At 30.6% G+C, this 20842-nt stretch overlaps 1 protein-coding gene across 1 annotated transcript in view; it reads right to left on the reverse strand.

Annotated features, from left to right (window-relative positions):
• The window catches only part of LOC129972532 (uncharacterized), a 66978-nt gene that overhangs the window by 21529 nt on the left and 24607 nt on the right, over nt 1–20842 (reverse strand). Inside the window, exon 5 of the mRNA XM_056086696.1 lies at nt 13114–13373. Coding sequence (XP_055942671.1) covers nt 13114–13373 — 260 coding nt within the window. The remainder of the gene's footprint in view (nt 1–13113; nt 13374–20842) is intronic.

Below are 20842 nucleotides of genomic sequence, written 5' to 3' on the forward strand. Positions count from 1 at the left end.
AACACTGAAAACAAAACTCGGAGCACTTGTAATACACTATATTGCCCAAGTTCTAAAATGTTTATGCGAAAAGTATTGGTATTTTAAGATTTAATGGCGCAAGAGCCAAATATGGCTATACTGAGCCAAACAAATGGTATTAAAAAATATCACGTACAATTTAGTTAGTTTAAATTTATAATTTCTCGTGATAAAAAGAAAGACATCCAATAATGAATAGTATCAGCGTTTATAAAAATGCGAATTATATCCCGTAAAGAAAATTTTTCAAAAATTTTAAATATCGAAATGTTAAATATCGTAAAAATGTTATAATATCGATGAAATTTAAAAGGTGAAAATGCATCTCCCATAACATTAAAATAGGTACAATAAGTTTATGCGGAAAGAGAAAATGGAATAACACCTTTAATACAAAGTATGCGAGAAAATTTCGGAGACTACTCCTAATTTTTCTGTGTTCTGCTCGAAAGAAAATATAAATACGACTTTATTAGATATGTAAAAATATTTCTCACCCATTTCACAGTGACTGCTTTTAAATTATGATAAAAATCTTTGTCGCATTAACGTTAATTTAGCTCTATGCGATCAAAAGTAGTTTTTCTCGAGCTCTTGGAATTATTCATATGAAAGTATTCTGAGTATTTTCCTTTTCATCTTTCACTCAGAATTCCGACAAATTAAATGAAGCAACTTTAAATACGTACATAATTTTTCTATTTAGAGAAACTTTCCACAAGAGTAAGTTTGAATAAATTCAGTTTCACTTCTACAAAAAGTGTTTTGGAAACACTTCTAAAAGAATGGAAGTCTGTTTCATACCCCTCAATAGCGTGAGATGCGAGATACTCACTTTTAAAAATTCTTAGAATACTTGAGAAAAGTTATTTAATGCACATGTAAACAAAAACCACGCAATTTTCTATATGATGAATGTGATGTGTTTTGCAATAATTAGCATAAACAAGCTGTGAAATATGTACTAAAGTAATTTGCTTGAATAAGTCTCTTAAAGTCCCACAGAAATCTAAATATAATTGAGTTTCTTGAATATATCTCTGAGAAGCCATTAATTGTCAACTAGGCGCGAATCGGGAACTTAAGTAGTGTGCTTCATTTGAATCAATAAAGTTGCATTTCATTATATCATTAAAAAAGGATTTTAAAATCTCATGGAATATTGATGTTTTTAATCTTTCTGTTTACAAAAAAAATACATAAACAGTAATTTCCTTTTAAAAATGTTACGCCACTTTTACCCTCAATATATTGCAATTAATTCGCACACAGCGTGCATCGATATATACTATTATTAGCGAAATACAAATTCGATCACAAATTTTGATTTTATCTCCCTGCGCTAGGGTACATATGCAATAATGGGAGTGCTAGAACACTTACCATAAGGAAGATGTTAGGATGATACAATAATTCAGTTAGTCTATAACGAATAATATTTTATTCTGCACAAAAACCAGAAACACAGATGACAAAACAAACAAGAAGAATATAAAAAACAATGCTTGCAGAAATTAATAATGCACAAGCAGAAGATTATTGTCAAACAAATGCAATAGCACGAAGTGCGCGGAAAGAACTCATTGGATACCAACGCTATAAAAAGAGAATCCATTCTGTTCCTGTCAACTTGTTTGACTATTCTAGTCTGTGCGTGTCTGATTTTGTAGCGCCGGTGACAGGACATCGAATATCCTAGAACAAACGGGGAACTCGAACCCTAATGGAGATATCACCAAAACTATCAAACATTCGTAACCTTTCAATCCTGTTCTCAAACCATCTGAATTGGCTGTGCCAAATCCACAAATGGTCGCCAAGTCTGTTCTCAAGATCGCGGTTCAATAACATGACATCCACTTAGAAGCCATTAAATTATCTATAAGATTCTTTATTATTATGCGCTCCTGCGTCCTGGCCTAGGGAGAGCGCGTTTTCCCCATGACCTGGGCGTCCTGGGTTCGAGCATGGCTGTTCTTCATCTGTGAGGTGTGTGAATGTGCCCGCCTGTAAAAAGGAGTTGTGCAAGCGAATGTGTGAGTTTCATCTTCATATGAACTAGAAGTCAGACTTCTGCCCTCGGGTGCTCAGGGCTCTTTACCCTCAGAAGCTACTGCACCCCCTTTCCGTGGTAACGCGGACACGCCATCATCATCATTATTATGCGCAGAGAAGCAATACAGATTTAGAACAATATCTATGTTCCACATCTAAAGAACTGAACTGAATTGACTACTATATATATATATATATATATATATATATATATATATATACTAGCCGCCTTTGGTGACCAGCCGGTTCGCCAATCTTAATGCTCGTTAAAATTTTAATAATTAAATATTTTATGTAAATCCTACTTTAATAGCTTCTTCATCAAATATTTTAAAGCTTCAAATTTTGATAGTCATGTAATTCACTCATAATATTATAAAGGCCTTCAGTCATAACGTAATATTATCTCTCTAATTTTCTGTTAGCTCCCGTAGAATTTATGCTTTAAATTAAAGTGGAAAGAATTAATCTGAAATTAATATCATAATAAATTTTACTGAAACAAAGCATTTTTTTATAATATGATTACTGATAACAGAGTCACTGAGCGTTTAAACTTTATGGGCACTAAAGAATATCTTTCTTAATTTATGTAATATCTCAAGAATTTGTCAACAAAAATTTCTCAGATTCATCATGAACAGATCGATTCATTAACAATGTTTAATTTTAAATGCATCAAACACTAAGAAAATAAAAGGAATCGTTTAAAATAATCGGTCGAAAACAGGTTTAAAAAACTACTTAAAAAACGATGTACTTAAAACTATAAGCATATACAAAAAATATATAACTGACATAAATACAATTTACTTACAAAAGCATGCAACTAACCTAAAAATAATTTAAATCATCCGTTGATAACGGTTGTCATGGCAACAGTCTGAAAGCGCATGCGTGAATTTTCTCCGCCAGCTCCGGTAAGGCAAATGCGTGAATTTTTCTACGCCAGTTGGGGTAACGCTATGCAGATTATACATTTTTAATTTCCTTTATTCTGTGTTATTTTAATTCAAAAGTACTTCAGAATGAATCTGAAACATGGATTAATTAACAATGTTTAATTTTAAATGCATAAAACATTAAGAAAATAAACAGAATCGTTTGAAATAATCCGCCGAAAAATGTTAACCCTAGCCTTATTACTGTTGGGAGAAAAAAAAAGCTGAAGTCTTATTCATTTGGCGGTGGAGAAAATGGAAGATTTTTTTGGCGTTCAAGTTGGCGGTGGGGAAAATGGAAGATTTTTTTGGCGGGAAAGTTAGTTTTTAATTAATAATTAAAATTTCAAAAAAAGGGACCCCAGGTGCACATTCCCGACCTCTAAGGTATACATGTACCAAATTTGGTAGCTGTATGTCAAATGACCTGGCCTGTAGAGCGCCAACACACACACACACACACACACATTGAGCTTTATTATAAGTATAGATATATATATATAACAAGAATAAGTGTCAACTTTTCAATGCACTTGAATATTTAATAAATTTTTAAGTAACATTCAACTAAAATGTTGCTTTTCCCCACACTTTAAATTATTTTAATACAAATCTTTTGCCAATGCTTTTATTGGTTTTAAAGTAATGATTTAGCGATTCTTAAAAGCAAGATTAAGTCAATTTGCAGAAACTCAAAAGAAAGCAAGAAAAGTACAACTTTTGTGAGCAGACGAAATATATATTTTTTTATTATTATTAAAGAACAAAAATACGTACAAAGAGCTATTGCAGAAAAGGTAGCTAAATTCGAAAAGACCCTTTTAACAATTAACTTGATTTTCATGTTTTATTTATTAAAAGAAAACTATTTAATTGTCTCAAAAGGATTTTTAAAATAATTCTTATATTTCAACTGCATGAAGAAAATTTTCAGTATTAATATGAAAAATATCTCGAAGTTTTGGCTCATGTTTAAGTGTACTTTTAGCCAGAAATTTTTTTAATATCCAGATTACTTCCTTATGTTATACTTAATACACATAAAAAAACATGTATAAGGTAAATCTTCAAAATGAAATCGAGTTAAGATTTAAGATAAGATCGAGATAAGATGCATCTCTAACTAGAAATTTAACCGTCTGACAGCGTAATTTTTTTAAATTTTATATTTAGATGCGATGTTTGCAAATAAGTTCAAATATTTTTCAAATAAAGTAAACTGATGTTAAACGGTAATAATATAATAAAAATCTGTAGTCGTAAAAAATGAATACTCTAAACTGTGAAAAACGTGGGATGCTATAGAAAATGGACTGATTGCCAACCCGCGGAAATCGCGTGACAAGCAGCTGGAGGGTAGGGTTAAAAAAAGTTGATTCACTCTAGAATGTTAACAAGTGCATTCACCTTATTTGTTTCAGTATAACCCACAAGATTTTATTCTTTGACCACCCCAAAATGTTGCCAAATTGTTTGCGATCTCTTTAACAAGCTATTGCCATCCAAAGTATAAAGACAATAAATATCTTTAACCCAGATAACTGCAAAGATCGTACAACCATAAATAAGTCTGAGGTCGATCGTGAAAGACTAAATTCGAACGCCCCGCAGTTGAAACATCCATTAACCTTTTCCCCACCCCGAAACACCTACATCATTGCATTAGATGAGAATCGTCACCTGATCAGAGCCTATAAAAGCACCCGAAGAAAAGCGAAGAGCATTTTCTTTATCGCACTAAATCAACCGAAAGATACAGCTTGTCTTACCTCTAGCTACAGGATTACCGTAAGTAAGAAGTAGCATTAGATATAACGTAACAATTCTTTGAAAAAAAACCAGAAAAAGTCATGCTTTTAGTCATTAGAACATAGCATTTTAGGAAACCTGATGTTACATTATCGACAAGAAAAAGGTAAACCATTCTGTAGATAAATGGATGATAAAAGTTTGCAAATTCTTCAGCAGTTTAAGTTTACCTTAAGTTTCCGTGGGTTGACAAATCCACCACGTTTGCGTAAGATGATTGGTTTCTATAGAAAGAGCTCGATCTTAAACAATGTATTAGTTTCCACGATGGCGGTAAAGGCTTATCCAAACAAAAAAAGAATGAGAAATTTGGACTGAAAGCCTTTATTTAAGATTAGAAGTCTTTGTTTAATTTAGTTTAGGTTTCTGGTTTCTTTTAATGGTCTTCTGTTAAGACAATATTTCTTTTTCTGAAATAAAAGGATAAAAGTTTTATTCATCTGAATGGCAACGGCCGGAAGAATTTAATCAACTTCAGGGAAGTTCTGTTAATTTCAAATTAAAAATACTAAAAATTTATGAAATTCACCTGGAAAATTCTTTTATTAATCTTGAAAACTTTTGTAATAGAATTAATTCTTTGCTGCCTTGTCATCTTTATAAATTAAAATCATAGAAAACATCTTGAAATATTGTGGGTTTATTCACAAAAAAATATTCAAATCTCAAAATTCATCCGTAATTAAAGTTATCAATTAAAAAAATCAATTTGATAAAAAAAAAGAATCTATTAAGGAATAATGGTATATGTATGAGACTTTAAAAAATTATTTTGGATCAATATAATAATCATTTGATGAAAAAATATGAATTGGATGTCTTTTGCGGTAATGTTCTTTTAATATTGAATTCAAATGCAATAAAATATTTATAGGTCTTTCAAAGCAGTGGCTTGAAAAGACAAATAGAAATTTTAATAAACTAATTTGATTGCTATTACTACTATTAACACCTGATCATTTAAAAATAATAACTTATGTTTTTCAAGAATCAGTATATTGCGACATAGTATTGAAAACATTCAACTTTTTTTAAACTGAATGTTTGCCCTAATATGAAAAAATAATTATACATTTAACGCATATCTTGAGTATAATAATTATGCATATTTCTCAACATTTATAAGCATACCTGTAGGTGTTAAGTTTAAAAAAATATTGAATTATCATCTACCCTACTGATAATGTAGATGCAGCATATAAAGCATTGTAAGTCAATTAAATTAATTTTATATTTTCTTAATAATGTTAAGAATAAAAACAAAATAAGATCTAACTTTCTCAATGAAATCCATGACTACTTTGGAGAATGGGGAAAATATAATAATCTCTTCAACATTCTTTATCATGATTTAAATAAACACATTAATATTATTACGAATTTGTAATATTGCTTTTTTGAGCCGTAAATCTGGCAAGGAAGGTAGTTTCAAAAATAATTCTAATGGATGCTGAAGGAATGTCGAGTTAGTGACTCTCGGCTATGACAACCATTTGGCGACAAAAAGGAAAATTTTTGAAATTGCTAGAAATTTCGCCATATATCAATCAGAAGTGAGAATACATCTTTTCAGAAAACTTGAAACCCAAACACGGTGGCTATAAAATCCCGGAAGCAGTGAGATGCTGTCAGTAGTCATTTAACTGAAGTAAATATTGTAGCAGACGAATCGAGATACGAGTAGTTGAGTGAGGTTTCTCTCCTGCTAGACTTTTCTGAGTTTCTTGTGCTATTATGGGTGTTCATAACCATTTTTCGGCTTGTGTGTTGCTGCTTACTACTATTCTAAAAGTTAATCCAATGTATGCTCTGACTTTGTTTCATTATTACCTGTGTATTGGTGTTTTCGAATAGAAAATAAAATGTCATCATTTGTCACAGAGCTTAATGGACTTTTCACTGTAAACATATCGCAAGGATTTTGAAAATTTGCCATGATAAAATGTCTTCTATTAATTTGTAAATTGAGATAAATTCCGAAATTAAAGTATTAAAACCACATTTGATATGTTCCTCGAAAATGATATATTTTCTCATGGGCTTTAAGTTTACAAAACCAAATATGGTGTATAATCAATTTGTATTCGTATAAATGAAATCATATCATACAATGAGTTTAAATAAATCGAAACTGCAATAAAAAAGCGTATAAATGTAAACTTGTAAATGAAGAACCCATAAATAATACTCTACTGTATTAGTTAATGGAGCTTTGAAGCTCCCTTTTTTAATATCTAGTTTTTCCCTATTCATTAACTGAAAATTATTGATACACAATCAAATATTCCACAAAACTAATCCATGCGAACGAAAACGAACCAGCAGTCGTCGAAAGTTTATAGAAAAAGTGATGCATATAGTCCATTTAGTATTCTACATTTTGGTCCGTCGAGCCGGAGTTTTTGAAGGAATTCGTTTTCGTTCACATGGATTAGTTTCATGGAATTTAATTTAGTTTAGTTATATTAACGTCCCGTTTAAAGCAACACTAGGGCTATTTTGACCTCATAATTTTGAACCGCGGTCAGAGGTCGAGGACGATACCTGAGCTGGCATATCCCCTCTCCACACCACAACAATGAGAAGACGTTTGGCCTTGACGGATATATCGTGCAACAGACCCCCGTACACGGCGGTTCTTCGGTGGAATGGGTCTCGAACCTTTAACCCTTTGGCCCACAAGCCAAGACCTTACCACCAGGCCACCACGACCCCTAATTTCGTGGAATATTTGTGTACGAATAACTTTCATTTCAAGAATATGGAAAAACTAAATAAAAAAAGGGAGCTTCAAAGCTCCTTTAATTCGTTTCGAAAATCTGTTATCTTTGGATAAACTGGATGAAGAATTCAGTGCTGAAATCGAATTACAAACAAAATTAAATAGAATAGAAAATTTAAAATCTTCCGCTTGCGAACTACGTGAAAAATACTGTGACACTGTGAAGAATGAATCTGAAATGGATGAAGGTGAAGATGAATTGTTGGATATCGACTCCAGAATTAAAAAATTAGAGGTAGCAATTAAACAACTCATTAAAAACTGTAAAATAAATAGTGGTATGAATAATACTAAAGAGTATTCTTATACGGTAAACGCTCATCACTTAAATAAAAGTTCGGACTTAAGAATGCCAAATCTTGTTAATCGGCATTTTAGATATGAAAAAAATGAATGACGAAAAATATTTTAAAATCAGCAGGATTTACCTTCCCAAAAATTGCTAGCCTACTCTCCAAAAAGATGTTATCTCAAAGAAAGTCTTGCCCTGCATTGAAGCACAATTGTTACAAAATATTAACCTTGAGTGTTAATTTAGAGCTTTACGGAATCTATCCCCAGATCTTTAGCACGGTTTGAGAGATTAATCTCTGACCCACAGTCACAAAATCCTATACCAGATTTGTTGTTGTTTCTAATGGCACTTGTCACATACATACAAGCCCACCGATTTTAGAAGTCAGTGATTTTAAGTCAAGGACGCGTCTTTTGTTTTTCAGTAGCGCCATCTAGGACCAAGAGTACAACTTAGCTACACACACGTCACAACCCTTTTTACGGGGCGGCCTTCGTTCATGCATTTCATTCATCATCCACAGATCGTCATTTAGACCTGAATCAGAGAACGATCCACCCTAATCCAGTAGCCCCAGTGGTGTTACTCTCGACATGAAGGACTTTGCGACCACGACAAATTTATACGTGCACCAGCCACCATACACACGAGAAGTCTTTGGCCGGCGGGGTTCGTATTCGCAACCCAAGGGACGTGAATTCAACGCCTTACCAACCAGGCTATCCAGGCCCTTATACCAAATTTGATATATTTAGATCATTGCGTATTTGATTTATCGCATTTACATATTTTTGAAAATACAGGCCAACAGACCCTCGTTGAATTTGGTTCAAAATTTGATAGGTATCTATCTACACTATAGATATGAAATATGTTCTCTCATCTAGCTCTGTTCTTTATGTAATCATCGTGTTAACTTATATTCGAAGCCGGAGACAAACATCTTTTGCACAGATTTTCATGCAAATCTACAAATTTGATATAAAGACAGTATACAAAGTTCCATTCGTCTAGATCAAAGAATTTTTTAATTCTATTTGTCACAGACAGACAAAAAACACATTTCAAACAAATATGTTTTTTGTACTCAAAGATGTCAAGATTCGTCTAAATCTCAAGCTCGAATTTTTTAATGATTACAATATTCCCTCTATACGAAAAAGTGGAATAACAATAGGCGATAAAGAAATAATAGCCCTTATTCAGTTGTCATTCATACTACATTAATCGCAATCGTTGTCATTAGCATACTGTTTTCCAAATTATCCAAAATCTCTAGTTTAATTTAATAAAGCAAAGTAATTTTTTTGAAATATTATTTCCTCACATAGTAAATTTTATAAGTAGTAGTACTATCTGTAAATTGCAAGCTGTAAAATTAATCTAATTAGAGCAAACTGTAATTAAGAGCTACAACATTTTACCCAATTCACTTCTTTAGAATGCAATCATTAAAAATATTTTTCAAAACCATGATTAGATTTTAATTAAAAATCAATGGAAAGTTTAATAATTTTCTTCACTCGGTTTGGAGTCCATTATAGAAAAAAAATTCCTCATTTTAAAATTTCAAAAATAAGCTTTTAATTAAGTCAATTTTGTTTCCGAGTGATTTTTTTCAAAAATAATTTCAAACATCATTTTTCTAATAATGTCTTTCCTTTATATAACCGTGAACAAAAAAAATGACAAGAAATTGAGTAATCAGTATAAATATTTTGGCTCTTAAGCGAAGAAACAAATACGATATAGGTTTTTCAGTAAGTATATAATTAATGTTTTTTTACGTATTTCGATATATTGATTGGTTTTAAGTGTTGTTTTTAGACTGGTATTCTTTCGATAAATTGAGTGATAAAAACTCTTTATACACAGAATAAGAATGTTTAATGTAAAAAAATCCAGACATATATTAAGCATAAAACATTATATTTTAGTATTACTGGTTATCTCTTTAATAATGTATTCAAAGAGGAAACGCGCTTGTATTTGACCAGGTGTTTTCCATTGCTTTTATTTTATTCGTTTACATATTCTGAAATGCTTGCCCATCAAGATTTCGCGTTCTTGGGATTATTTTTTTCCTATAGCAAACTGAGTAAGAACACTTTAATCCCAAGTACTCTGCATTAGAAACAAAGCATCCATTATTTCTTTCTGCAAAAACTAGGTCCATCGGAAATAATTCATTAAGAGCTGTACATATGGCGATGGTTGGAAAAAAAAGGAAATTGAAAAAAATCCAGTTGCCCCATTAACGTGAAATATTGTAGCACCTATTTGTATAATCAGATCCATTATGCAGATTTTATGTCGAAGACATTTTTACTGAAAGGCTTTTTAATACAAATTAATGGATAAAGTTAGTTTTATTTCGAGTACTAATGCATTTTTATCCTCTGAAACCAGAAAATTACTAGCGAAACTAAGAAATTAAGTATAACGGTAAGGTACTATTAACACACAAAGTATACCTACATACGATGGGAATATTGAGAATGTTAGATGTAGGTTTTATTTAAGAATGCAAAGGACATTTTTGTACAAGCTGTGCCAATAAGATATGAGCATGCCCATAACATTCGGCTTGAATGGGCTGATGTTCTAAATGCACGTTTATAATGTGCTTGAAGAACATCAATGAATAGAAAAGAATAAAACGATATTATAACAGTAAACAAACTTGAAATTGGCGATATTTGAAGAAAATATCAGGTTTAAAATTAGTTTTTCCTAGTCATATTGAATTAAAATGATGAAAATACTTTCGAAAGACAGGCCAAGTTATTTAGATCTCTTAAAATGCAGTTCTATACATTGTTGAAATTGATTGTCTTTACATGTAATATTCACCATTAATTATTTACTGCAAATGCAACAGTTCATTGTAAACTAAACCATTTTGGTCTTTCTAGATATAGATAAATCAGGATCAGGATAGATAAGGCATAGATCAGAAACATATATACCTTAGTCTTCCATCGTTCTATTCATTTATTCATTTTTCTGTTTGCTACAAATGCTCTCTCTCCCTCTACCTCTAAGATGTTTTGACTTACATTTAGAAAGAAGCTGTGGCTTATTTTCTTACAGAGATATCAATTTGATGGATGCAGTAAAATTGCAGAAGCTGTTTCTGATAAAATTTAATTTTGAGTTAATTATAAGTTTTTATTAATCTAATCACCCATTTAATTTCGAAGCAAAACAGTTTATATTTTTAATTGGATTTGTTAATCAAAAACAATGCAAAAATAATCTTATACATTTAACCGAGCAATATTTATATATATAAATTTATTTATTTCACGTATCTCGAAAATGCTTCTAACAATTTGGATCAAATTTTATATTTCGGTAAGTTTTGCTTTGTAAGTTTATCTATATAGGTGTATTTCCTGAAAACACGCGCTTTGCACAAAGTAAACCAACTTTTATAGTTAAATTTTGACATTATTGATACATGACCTGCACAAGTTATATCAAATATATGGAGTAATGATTAGTGCTTCGGACCATACATTTTTTCATGTTCAATCCATCGTTTTCAGTTCAATTTCATTTCGTTTATACCTTTAAAAGAGCCAAAGGATATGATTTACGATCTTACAAAAAACTGCCGAGAGAGGCTTTATCTCCCAGGTATTGGTAATTATTTATCCACTATGTCACTTAAACTCAAGATTAAATTTGTTGCAGTTAATACCGTAATTTGCATATTTTAGGAAAAATATAAAATTATATTTAAAAAACAGATAACGGTAATTCTAAACAGTAAAATATCGTAAGTAAATATAGATAAAAATTCCTTTTAATAATCTTGATAGGAAAAAAAATACTTTCGAGTATGGAAAGTAAAAGGTAGCCACTATCTTTGACTTTCATTTACAAATAAGGCAATATTTATAATCCTTAAGACAAATGAAATTTATAGTATTTTAACAACAAGACTGATTCTTAAAATCTTACTTAAAAATTCGTAAATATGCATTCATTGCTCAGAAAGCCATTAATAAATAAATATTAAAAATAGTAAAATATAAATGATTTGAAAAAAAAATGCTATTTAACAAAATTCTTCTTTCTCAAAATCAGAAAATTTACTTAAAAATTTAACTAAAATATTTCACCTAGATCTAATGAAGATTTTATAATTTTAGTCATATATAAAGTCGCAATTATTACTTCCAATAGATCAATAGAAACAATAAAAAATAATATTTCGTCTCTCAATAAATAGACCTGTCAAGACAGTACCGCTCAATCGTGGAAATATCTAGTATTCTTTTTAATATTTGAAACACTACTACAGATATGCATGTCATTTTTAAGATTCCATTTATAATATCTCAATGTTTATGCTGTAAAAACTATACAATGTTAAAATTCCCCTTTCCACAATCGTGTTTGAAAAGTCTATAAAAAAATATTACTTTTTTTATACGCCAATTTGAGAACATGTTTTGGTTTCAGGTTCTGGAAGCCACAAAATGCACGGACAGAAAATAAAGAGTATGGTGCGTTTCAGATTCCTCCCGAAGAAACACAAAGAAAACGGAAATCAACGCGAAACAGAGAGTAGAGGTACCCAAAGGTACATATATATAAATTTAAAAAATTTTAATTTTTAATTTTTTTAGCTGGCTGAGCTCGAACAATTTTGAGATGAAAAAAAAAAAAAAAAACGGTCACTTTTCTAAAAGTTGACAATTGCGCAATACAGTAGTCACGTGAGCATTCCAAGACATTTAAAACCGAATTTTCGCAAAAAAATATTCTGACCTCGAGATACCACGTGACTTTAAAATATAATGAGGTTCTCACATAACATGAAATTTGCGATCGCAGATCTCAATTTTTTAATAATTTTTTTTTATTAAAATTATGTTTTTTTGAGGAGCCATAAAATATTTGATAATTTCCAGAATATCTCCAAAAACTCACTTTACACTGGACGCATCTTTTTTTTCAAAATCTGCTTTACAGACACTGCATTGCTATAAAAATATATTTTTTATGCATATTCGTTTTCTATATATATAATTTCAAAAAAAAATACGTATATTTTCAAAAATAAGACGAATCAAACCTAAAGCATTGTCATCCCATTATGTTTAAAACTGGAAATTTGAATCGCGTATCAATTGTTATTATGCATCATTTTATTGATATATTCTAAATATTATTCTAATCACTCATTTTTAACTTACCACTCAAAGATTCTGTCCAGATCCAGAAGGTCACGAAATGCGTTTGAAAAGAAGCCTTCAACTCTTGAATAGCGATAACAGCTCTGTTTACCAGCTGATCTTCGGTCAAAGTTGGGTGAGGAAATATTTTCACTTCTTCCGAAGGTTGACAGTTTAAGAATTCTGAATGTGGAATCTGGAGCAAGAATTGCGCAGGGCTGCTTGGCAAATACAGATTCAGGTTTTGGTCATCTTTTAATGTCAAAGGAAAAGTGGTGAAGCTACGTGTACAAAAATTTAGTTTCAGCACAATAGTAAAGATCTAAAAAATAATGCATTGTATTTACATCAATAAATCACTATGGGTAGTTAATTGCACCTGATTAGCAAAATTAGTAGTTCAATATAGTTGAATATATTTAAAATTAGTTATCTATTACTTTGAAATAAGTTAATAGCTCATTATTAAAGCACAATAGATTTAAAAGCAATCGACCATCACATCTCAATAGATTTAAAAGCAATCGACCATCACATCTCAATAGATTTAAAAGCAATCGACCATCACATCTCAATAGATTTAAAAGCAATCGACCATCACATCTCAATAGATTTAAAAGCAATCGACCATCACATCTCAATAGATTTAAAAGCAATCGACCATCACATCTCAATAGATTTAAAAGCAATCGACCATCACATCTCAATAGATTTAAAAGCAATCGACCATCACATCTCAATAGATTTAAAAGCAATCGACCATCACATCTCAATAGATTTAAAAGCAATCGACCATCACATCTCAATAGATTTAAAAGCAATCGACCATCACATCTCAATAGATTTAAAAGCAATCGACCATCACATCTCAATAGATTTAAAAGCAATCGACCATCACATCTCAATAGATTTAAAAGCAATCGACCATCACATCTCAATAGATTTAAAAGCAATCGACCATCACATCTCAATAGATTTAAAAGCAATCGACCATCACATCTCAATAGATTTAAAAGCAATCGACCATCACATCTCAATAGATTTAAAAGCAATCGACCATCACATCTCAATAGATTTAAAAGCAATCGACCATCACATCTCAATAGATTTAAAAGCAATCGACCATCACATCTCAATAGATTTAAAAGCAATCGACCATCACATCTCAATAGATTTAAAAGCAATCGACCATCACATCTCAATAGATTTAAAAGCAATCGACCATCACATCTCAATAGATTTAAAAGCAATCGACCATCACATCTCAATAGATTTAAAAGCAATCGACCATCACATCTCAATAAATTTAATAGTTTCAAACCAATCATCCATTACAACTCAATAAGTTAAAACCAATCATCCATTACAACTCAATAAGTTAAAACCAATAGTTCATCACAGGATAATAGATTAAATCAACAGTCATTATTTGGTCAATAGGTTAGATCACTGGTTCATAAGCGTATCGAATATATATTCTATTAAGCTAATAGTTTTCAACTTCAAATTTTCCCTCTTATCAAATAAGAACAAAAAGTGAAGGTACCATCATGAAAGCATTTTCTATTTCAGAACCAATGCATTCTAAATACAGTATTCATAATCAAAGAGTATATTTTAAATGTATATTATCCAACTGAATTCGTTAATAAAACTTCTAATCATAAAATATATAAATATATTATGTTTTATAGTAAACAAATGTTAATAATACATAATGGCATTATTATGACTTATTATTAATAAGAATTCGTGTGATAATAGAGACTATTTCATCATAGTAATGTTCGATATATCGAATTTTACATTCATTCATTTTAAGATTAGATAAGGTTTAAATTGCAACTGTGTTATACATTTACTTTAAATTAAAAGTATGGCTGAAAATCCAATTTCACCAAAAAAAATGTGTTGAAAGATATCTCAAAAAATACTACATGAATTTATGCGGCTTTTTAAAATTCATAAAATTATATTTTTAAGCAATTTTTTCCCTGATTACAATTTTAATAATACATTTTATTCTAATGAAATTCAAACCGCCTTCATTGTTTTATCAAATATTAAATCACGTGATTTTCTTCCTTTGTTGAAAGTTAAGTGAGAATGGATTTTTCTTAATCCTCTGCACAATTCTCATGAGGAATCAGAAGTGAAATTTCATTATCTCAAAAAGTCACGTGCACGTACAAGCATTAAAATTCTTAATGGCTCTACACTATCATGATACTTGACTCCATTAGGAAGTTTCAGGCGCTCAATAAATGGATCAATAATGGATCTCCTTTCAAACCATAGGCTTTACTATTAATCAAAATTTCATACTTCTGGAATTTCAAATCATGCAATAGATATTTAATTGAATTTAAACTGAACTATTATTACCGGAGAACGAACTAGTCACAAAAGTGGTCAAATTATTTAATGAAAAACATTGATTATTATCCAATTTAGTATTATTATCATTCCATTACAATGTTCCAAGAACACTATTAGGCAAATCTAATCTCAAACTTTTGAGTTGTTAGCAGATGGGCAGCAAACTTACGAATAAACACTATCTAAAAATTTCTACGACAAATCAAAAAAGAAGTTGTACCTGAGGCATTAAACACAATGGCTTTTTAAAATAAGAGAGTTTCTAAGTTCTAAGTTTAATTGGAGTTCTGGAACCAAGGACTTGCAAATAGGCCATATGACCCCTTTCATCAAAAAGATTTTTGAAGAGTGACTAACGTGAAATGTAAACAATCGATACTTAATAACAAAACATGTTTATCGAAAACCATCTATTATTTCACCTACGCTTCAAGGTCAAAACACATGGATCTGAAATAACAGGTAAACTATAAACTATAGCGATATTAAGCAAACGTTTGAAAAAAATAAAATTATAAATATTAATACTTATTTTGAAGTAATATTAAGCAATAGAGTATTAATTTGGGTGTGGTCCTCTTAAAATTAAACTGAAATGAAATGTCAAGGTCAACGAAGTTTTCAAATCTTCGATTTTTTTTTTTTTTTTTTCCTTTGAAAAAAAAAGCATTTCCAATAGACATCAGTCTTCAAACGGGAAAAAAAGTGTCTAAATATTGATGCTAGAAAAAAGTAGATAACAAACACAAAGCAGACAAAATAAACAGATTCCTAAAATAATTATCGTGTTTTTACCATGAATAGCAGATCCTAAACTTTTAACAATCCATTTTCATTAAATTTACAAGATAGTAAAAATCATTAAATGCCAGTTTGAATAGCGGTTCTTTAGAAAACGTCAAATATTTCACAGCATCTTTGCAAAACAGGTGTTGTTCGCATACATTACGGGGAAAAAAATGTCGATAATGTCCTGCTCTGTAGTTGGAAAACACGAACTTTTCCAATTAAAACTCTTATCACCAAGTTTTAGCTCAAACAATCACGGCCGAAGCTACGGTAAATATTCCCGTCAAAGGTATAATGAGAAGTTTTAGAAAGGATATCCTAAACTGTCTGAAGATATTAGTCAACTTTAAAGGAATCCTGTAAACTAGGGAATTTGATCTCTACTGAGCAATTTCGAAGGAATTTTAAAGCAACTGTTTCAGACTAAAATATTTTATCAAACATGTTGTTTCCTAAACCCTTAATGATGTTTGGAATAATTTTTATATTCAAGGATATTAAAATTTTGCTTTTTGCAAAGAAAAAAAAAAGGATTACCATGGTCTAAAATATTGAAATGAATAACAATATTATAACTTTAAACGAGCAATTCTTGTGTGTATATAAATTTATTTCATGTATCTCGGAAACGGATCTAACGATTTGAATCAAATGTTAGATATCCAAGATAAATTTTTGCCTTTTAAGTTTATCTATATAAGTGTCTTATGAAAAAATGCGATTTTACACGCAAAAAATATTTTTTATAATTAACTATAAGAATAAATTTATTTAATTTCCTACTCGAAATGTGAGATGTACAGTATAGTAGTCAGAACACCGTGACTGACGCGCGTGTAAGTTCATCTAAATTAGTGTCTTTCTTGAAAAAACGCGCTTTTTCCCACAAAAAAGTTATAACTATTAAAGCCTTTTCCTAACTGCTCTCATGCTGATAATGCCACATAGCGCCATCTCGAACCCGATTTTACTACGGTAAAACTGAGTATACATTCAAAAATACAGGTAATGATACAGTGTCCGAAAAAATAAGGACAAGCGAAAAATCTCCAAATCTAGAAGCCTTGTTTACAGAATCGTATGCAAATTTTTGCAGCAAAAATAGAAGTAAAACTAAAATATTTTATGCCTAAAGTAATTAAAATTTTCAATTTTAAATCTGCTAAAATTTAAATTTTGATTTTTAAACCTAAATAAAAACGGAAAAAAGTATAAGGACATTGCTTTTTCTCCAGTAATTATTTAAAAATTTGCATATTTGAAAGCATAAAATGACAATTCCGAGTTAAAAGATTGATTTGCGAAAAGAATTTCCCACTCGTCGACTTTCAGTGTGAATTTTTAAACGATGCTCAAAGGAACTTAACTTTCTGACTCTGAAAAAGGAAAAATTGTTGCTTTTCGAGAATGTGGATTAAGTGGATGGGAAATTTCAAAAAGAATCAAGAGATCTAAAACGGTGGTTTATAATTTTCTAAGAAATCCTGGGATGTATGGTATGAAAAAGCGAACTGGGAGACCAGAAACTCTCACTCGTCGACAAAAAAGAATGATTGTAAGGAGAGCTTGCGAGAAAAGAGAAACTGCAAATGAAGTTAGACAAAATTTGTGTTTACCATGCTCAACAAGGACTGTTCAAAATGTTTTGGGTAAACATCCTCAAGTTTCTTGTGGGAAATTAGTGTCACGCCCCCCTCTTACAAATCATCATAAGAAAAGTAGAGTTTACTTTGCCAAAAAATACATTTCTCTTGGTCAAAAGTGGGCTGATGTAATTTTTTCGGACGAAAAAAAGTTCAATCTTGCCAATCATGGACCTGATGGTTTTCGTTATTTTTGGTATGATCTGCGAAAGACCAAGGAAGTGTTTTCCAGGCGTCAATATGGTGGTGGCTCGGTTATGGTATGGGGAGCTTTTGCGGCAAATGGAACCACTCCAGTTGTATTTATCAACCACAAAATGAATTCGGACAGGTATGTTGATATGTTAGGAGAAAGTTTATTACCTGAAGCGCCACTAATTACTTCAGGGGACTAAATTTTTCAGCAGGATAATGCTTCGAAACACGTTTCTGCGAGTGCAAAACTCTGGTTTGAAGCTAATTCTGTAAATTTACTTGATTGGCCGTCGAGAAGTCCCGATCTTAATCCAATCGAAAACTTATGGGGACTTCTAGCCCGAGAAGTTTATAAAAACTGCACACAGTATCAATGTACGCAAGATCTTGTCGTCGCTATCAAAGACGCTTGGAAAAAAATATCTGTGGACATTTTAAAAGATCTTTCAGGATCTATGACCTCTCGGATTATTCAAGTGATTGAAAAAAAAGGTAGTTTTCTTGATTATTGAAACATTTTTTAAGTATTTTACAACATGTCCTTATAATTTTTTCCGTATTTCCTTTAATGTTAAATTTTGTAAAATCAATATTTTGAAGCTAAATTATGTTTTTTATGTGGTATAAGTGTTATCACAAAGTTATGCAGCAGAAGTAAGAAATATAAAAAGTTCATTTAGGTGAAATGGAAATAAAGCATATTTTCATGCAATTACATGTTGTCCTTATACTTTTTTCGCGCACTGTACATAAACTGTAAAATGAATTCTGTAATATAGTAGATTGTTTCGAATAACATGTTAAACTAAGTGTATTCATGATTTTTTTATTTAAATGAATAGTTTGTATATAGGTAAGATTGAAAAATATATGTGATCAATATGTGATTCGTATCTAAATATTGCCGCATTGAAAAGAGGCAGTCGACTCTCCATGGCCGAATGGTCATAGCACTGATCTCAATCAAGAGATTGTGAGTTCGAATCCCGATAGAGACAATGCGATTCACAGTGTGTAAATATTTAATTCCTTGATTTTATGTTTTCCTTTATTTCATGCTCCAGGAGATTCTGGACATTTCTTTAGTTTACCAGACAAGAGTTCTGGACTTTTCTGATTGTCTCCAGAAAAGTATTCTGGAACTTTCCCTGCTAGTATAAAGGCAGAAGATCTGTCAGATTCACTGTGTTCTCAGTTCAGAGTTGTGTTAATCAATTGGTTTAGCTCTACTTCTTGTGTGCGTCATTGAATTCCACACTAAAGAACCTACGTGACAATATTTTCCGTGAAAAAAAAACGATTTTACAAAAAGTTACGGTCGGTCTCCTTGGTACTCAATTAATAAACTAAGATATTTCCAATTTTTTTTTGTAGACATTATTATATTGATTGTTGAAACAAAATATGGAAAGTCCCATTCCCACTAATTTTTTTATGTATATTCACAGCATGATGAATTTTGTATTTGGTTTCTTATTAAATAAAAAAATCCAAAGTATGTATTGTCATACAGTAAGTATACTTCTCAGTGACCGATCCGCTACACAATTTATCGCAAATCTAGTTTTGACATATAGATCACATACTAGATTTTATCTCTCTAGCTTCTTGCAATTTTGATTAGTTTCAACGCACACTCAATCAAACGAATTGAGTAATAATCTTGCTTTTGAAAAATTGTATACAAAATTGGTACAGATCTACTAAATAAGAAAAATTTCATCCACCTTGTATAATCGTTTTTCACGGTAGTGTAGGCAAATGGACAGATAGATATAATTCAAAAAATGGAGTTTTTGGACATGGTGGTCTGAAATTCGTAGATTGAACATCATAGCATTTATTTTTACTTACTCTATTAGTACTACGCATTTAACCCTTTTCGGATTAAATTAAGAAGTTCTTATATGAATTTTTCTTATAATTAAGAAGAGGAATCCCAAGTAATATTCGGCATTTTAAATATCAAATTACAATTTATTATACTTGTGCTTCTAAAGAGTTTTTCCATTAGTAACATTACTCCTTTTTATTTAAATTTTATCTTTTGGAAATGTTTTCCCCGTCTTCGCACTGTTCTGTTGTTGAGGAATAACGCAATATATAACTTGAAACCTTAATTATCAAAACTATTTGGAAAATAGATTTTTTTAAATTCATTTTTAATCATTTCATTTTATTTTTATATACTCTTATCTGATGATTCTTACATATTTGTAAATGGAAAATTTTATATATTTTTTTCTCTCTCTGCCTGAAGTGCAGGAATATTGAAATTTTGTACATTCACATATTTTCGGTGACAACATTATTTTAATATTTTCAGAATTTAGTTATAAGTTAATCGATAAGTTTCATTAAGCCTTGAGGCCAAGCATTTTGTTTCACCTTAGATTGTATTCGAAAAAAAACATGGTTTCATAATATTCATAATATGAAATTACATTTTATTAAACCTCAAAAAAAAATCAAAGCAAAAAATTATTTCCCTACTCTAATAAAAACTCATTTTAAAAATATTTCTTCGTATATAAAGTACAGAGAAAGAATGTTAATCGTCAAAAAATTCGAACCCGAGATTTTGACGAATCTCCACCTTTCAGACCTTTCTGAGTTCGAAAAGTGCATTTTTGGAAAACGTCTGTTCATCTGTATATAACGATAGCTCAAAACTTCCTTGATCTAGATAGATGAAATTTAGAATACTGGCCTAAAATAAAATTTGTAGATTTTCATCAAATTTT

The sequence above is a fragment of the Argiope bruennichi genome, chromosome 6 (assembly GCF_947563725.1).
Source record: "Argiope bruennichi chromosome 6, qqArgBrue1.1, whole genome shotgun sequence".
Taxonomy (NCBI): Eukaryota; Metazoa; Arthropoda; class Arachnida; order Araneae; family Araneidae; genus Argiope; species Argiope bruennichi.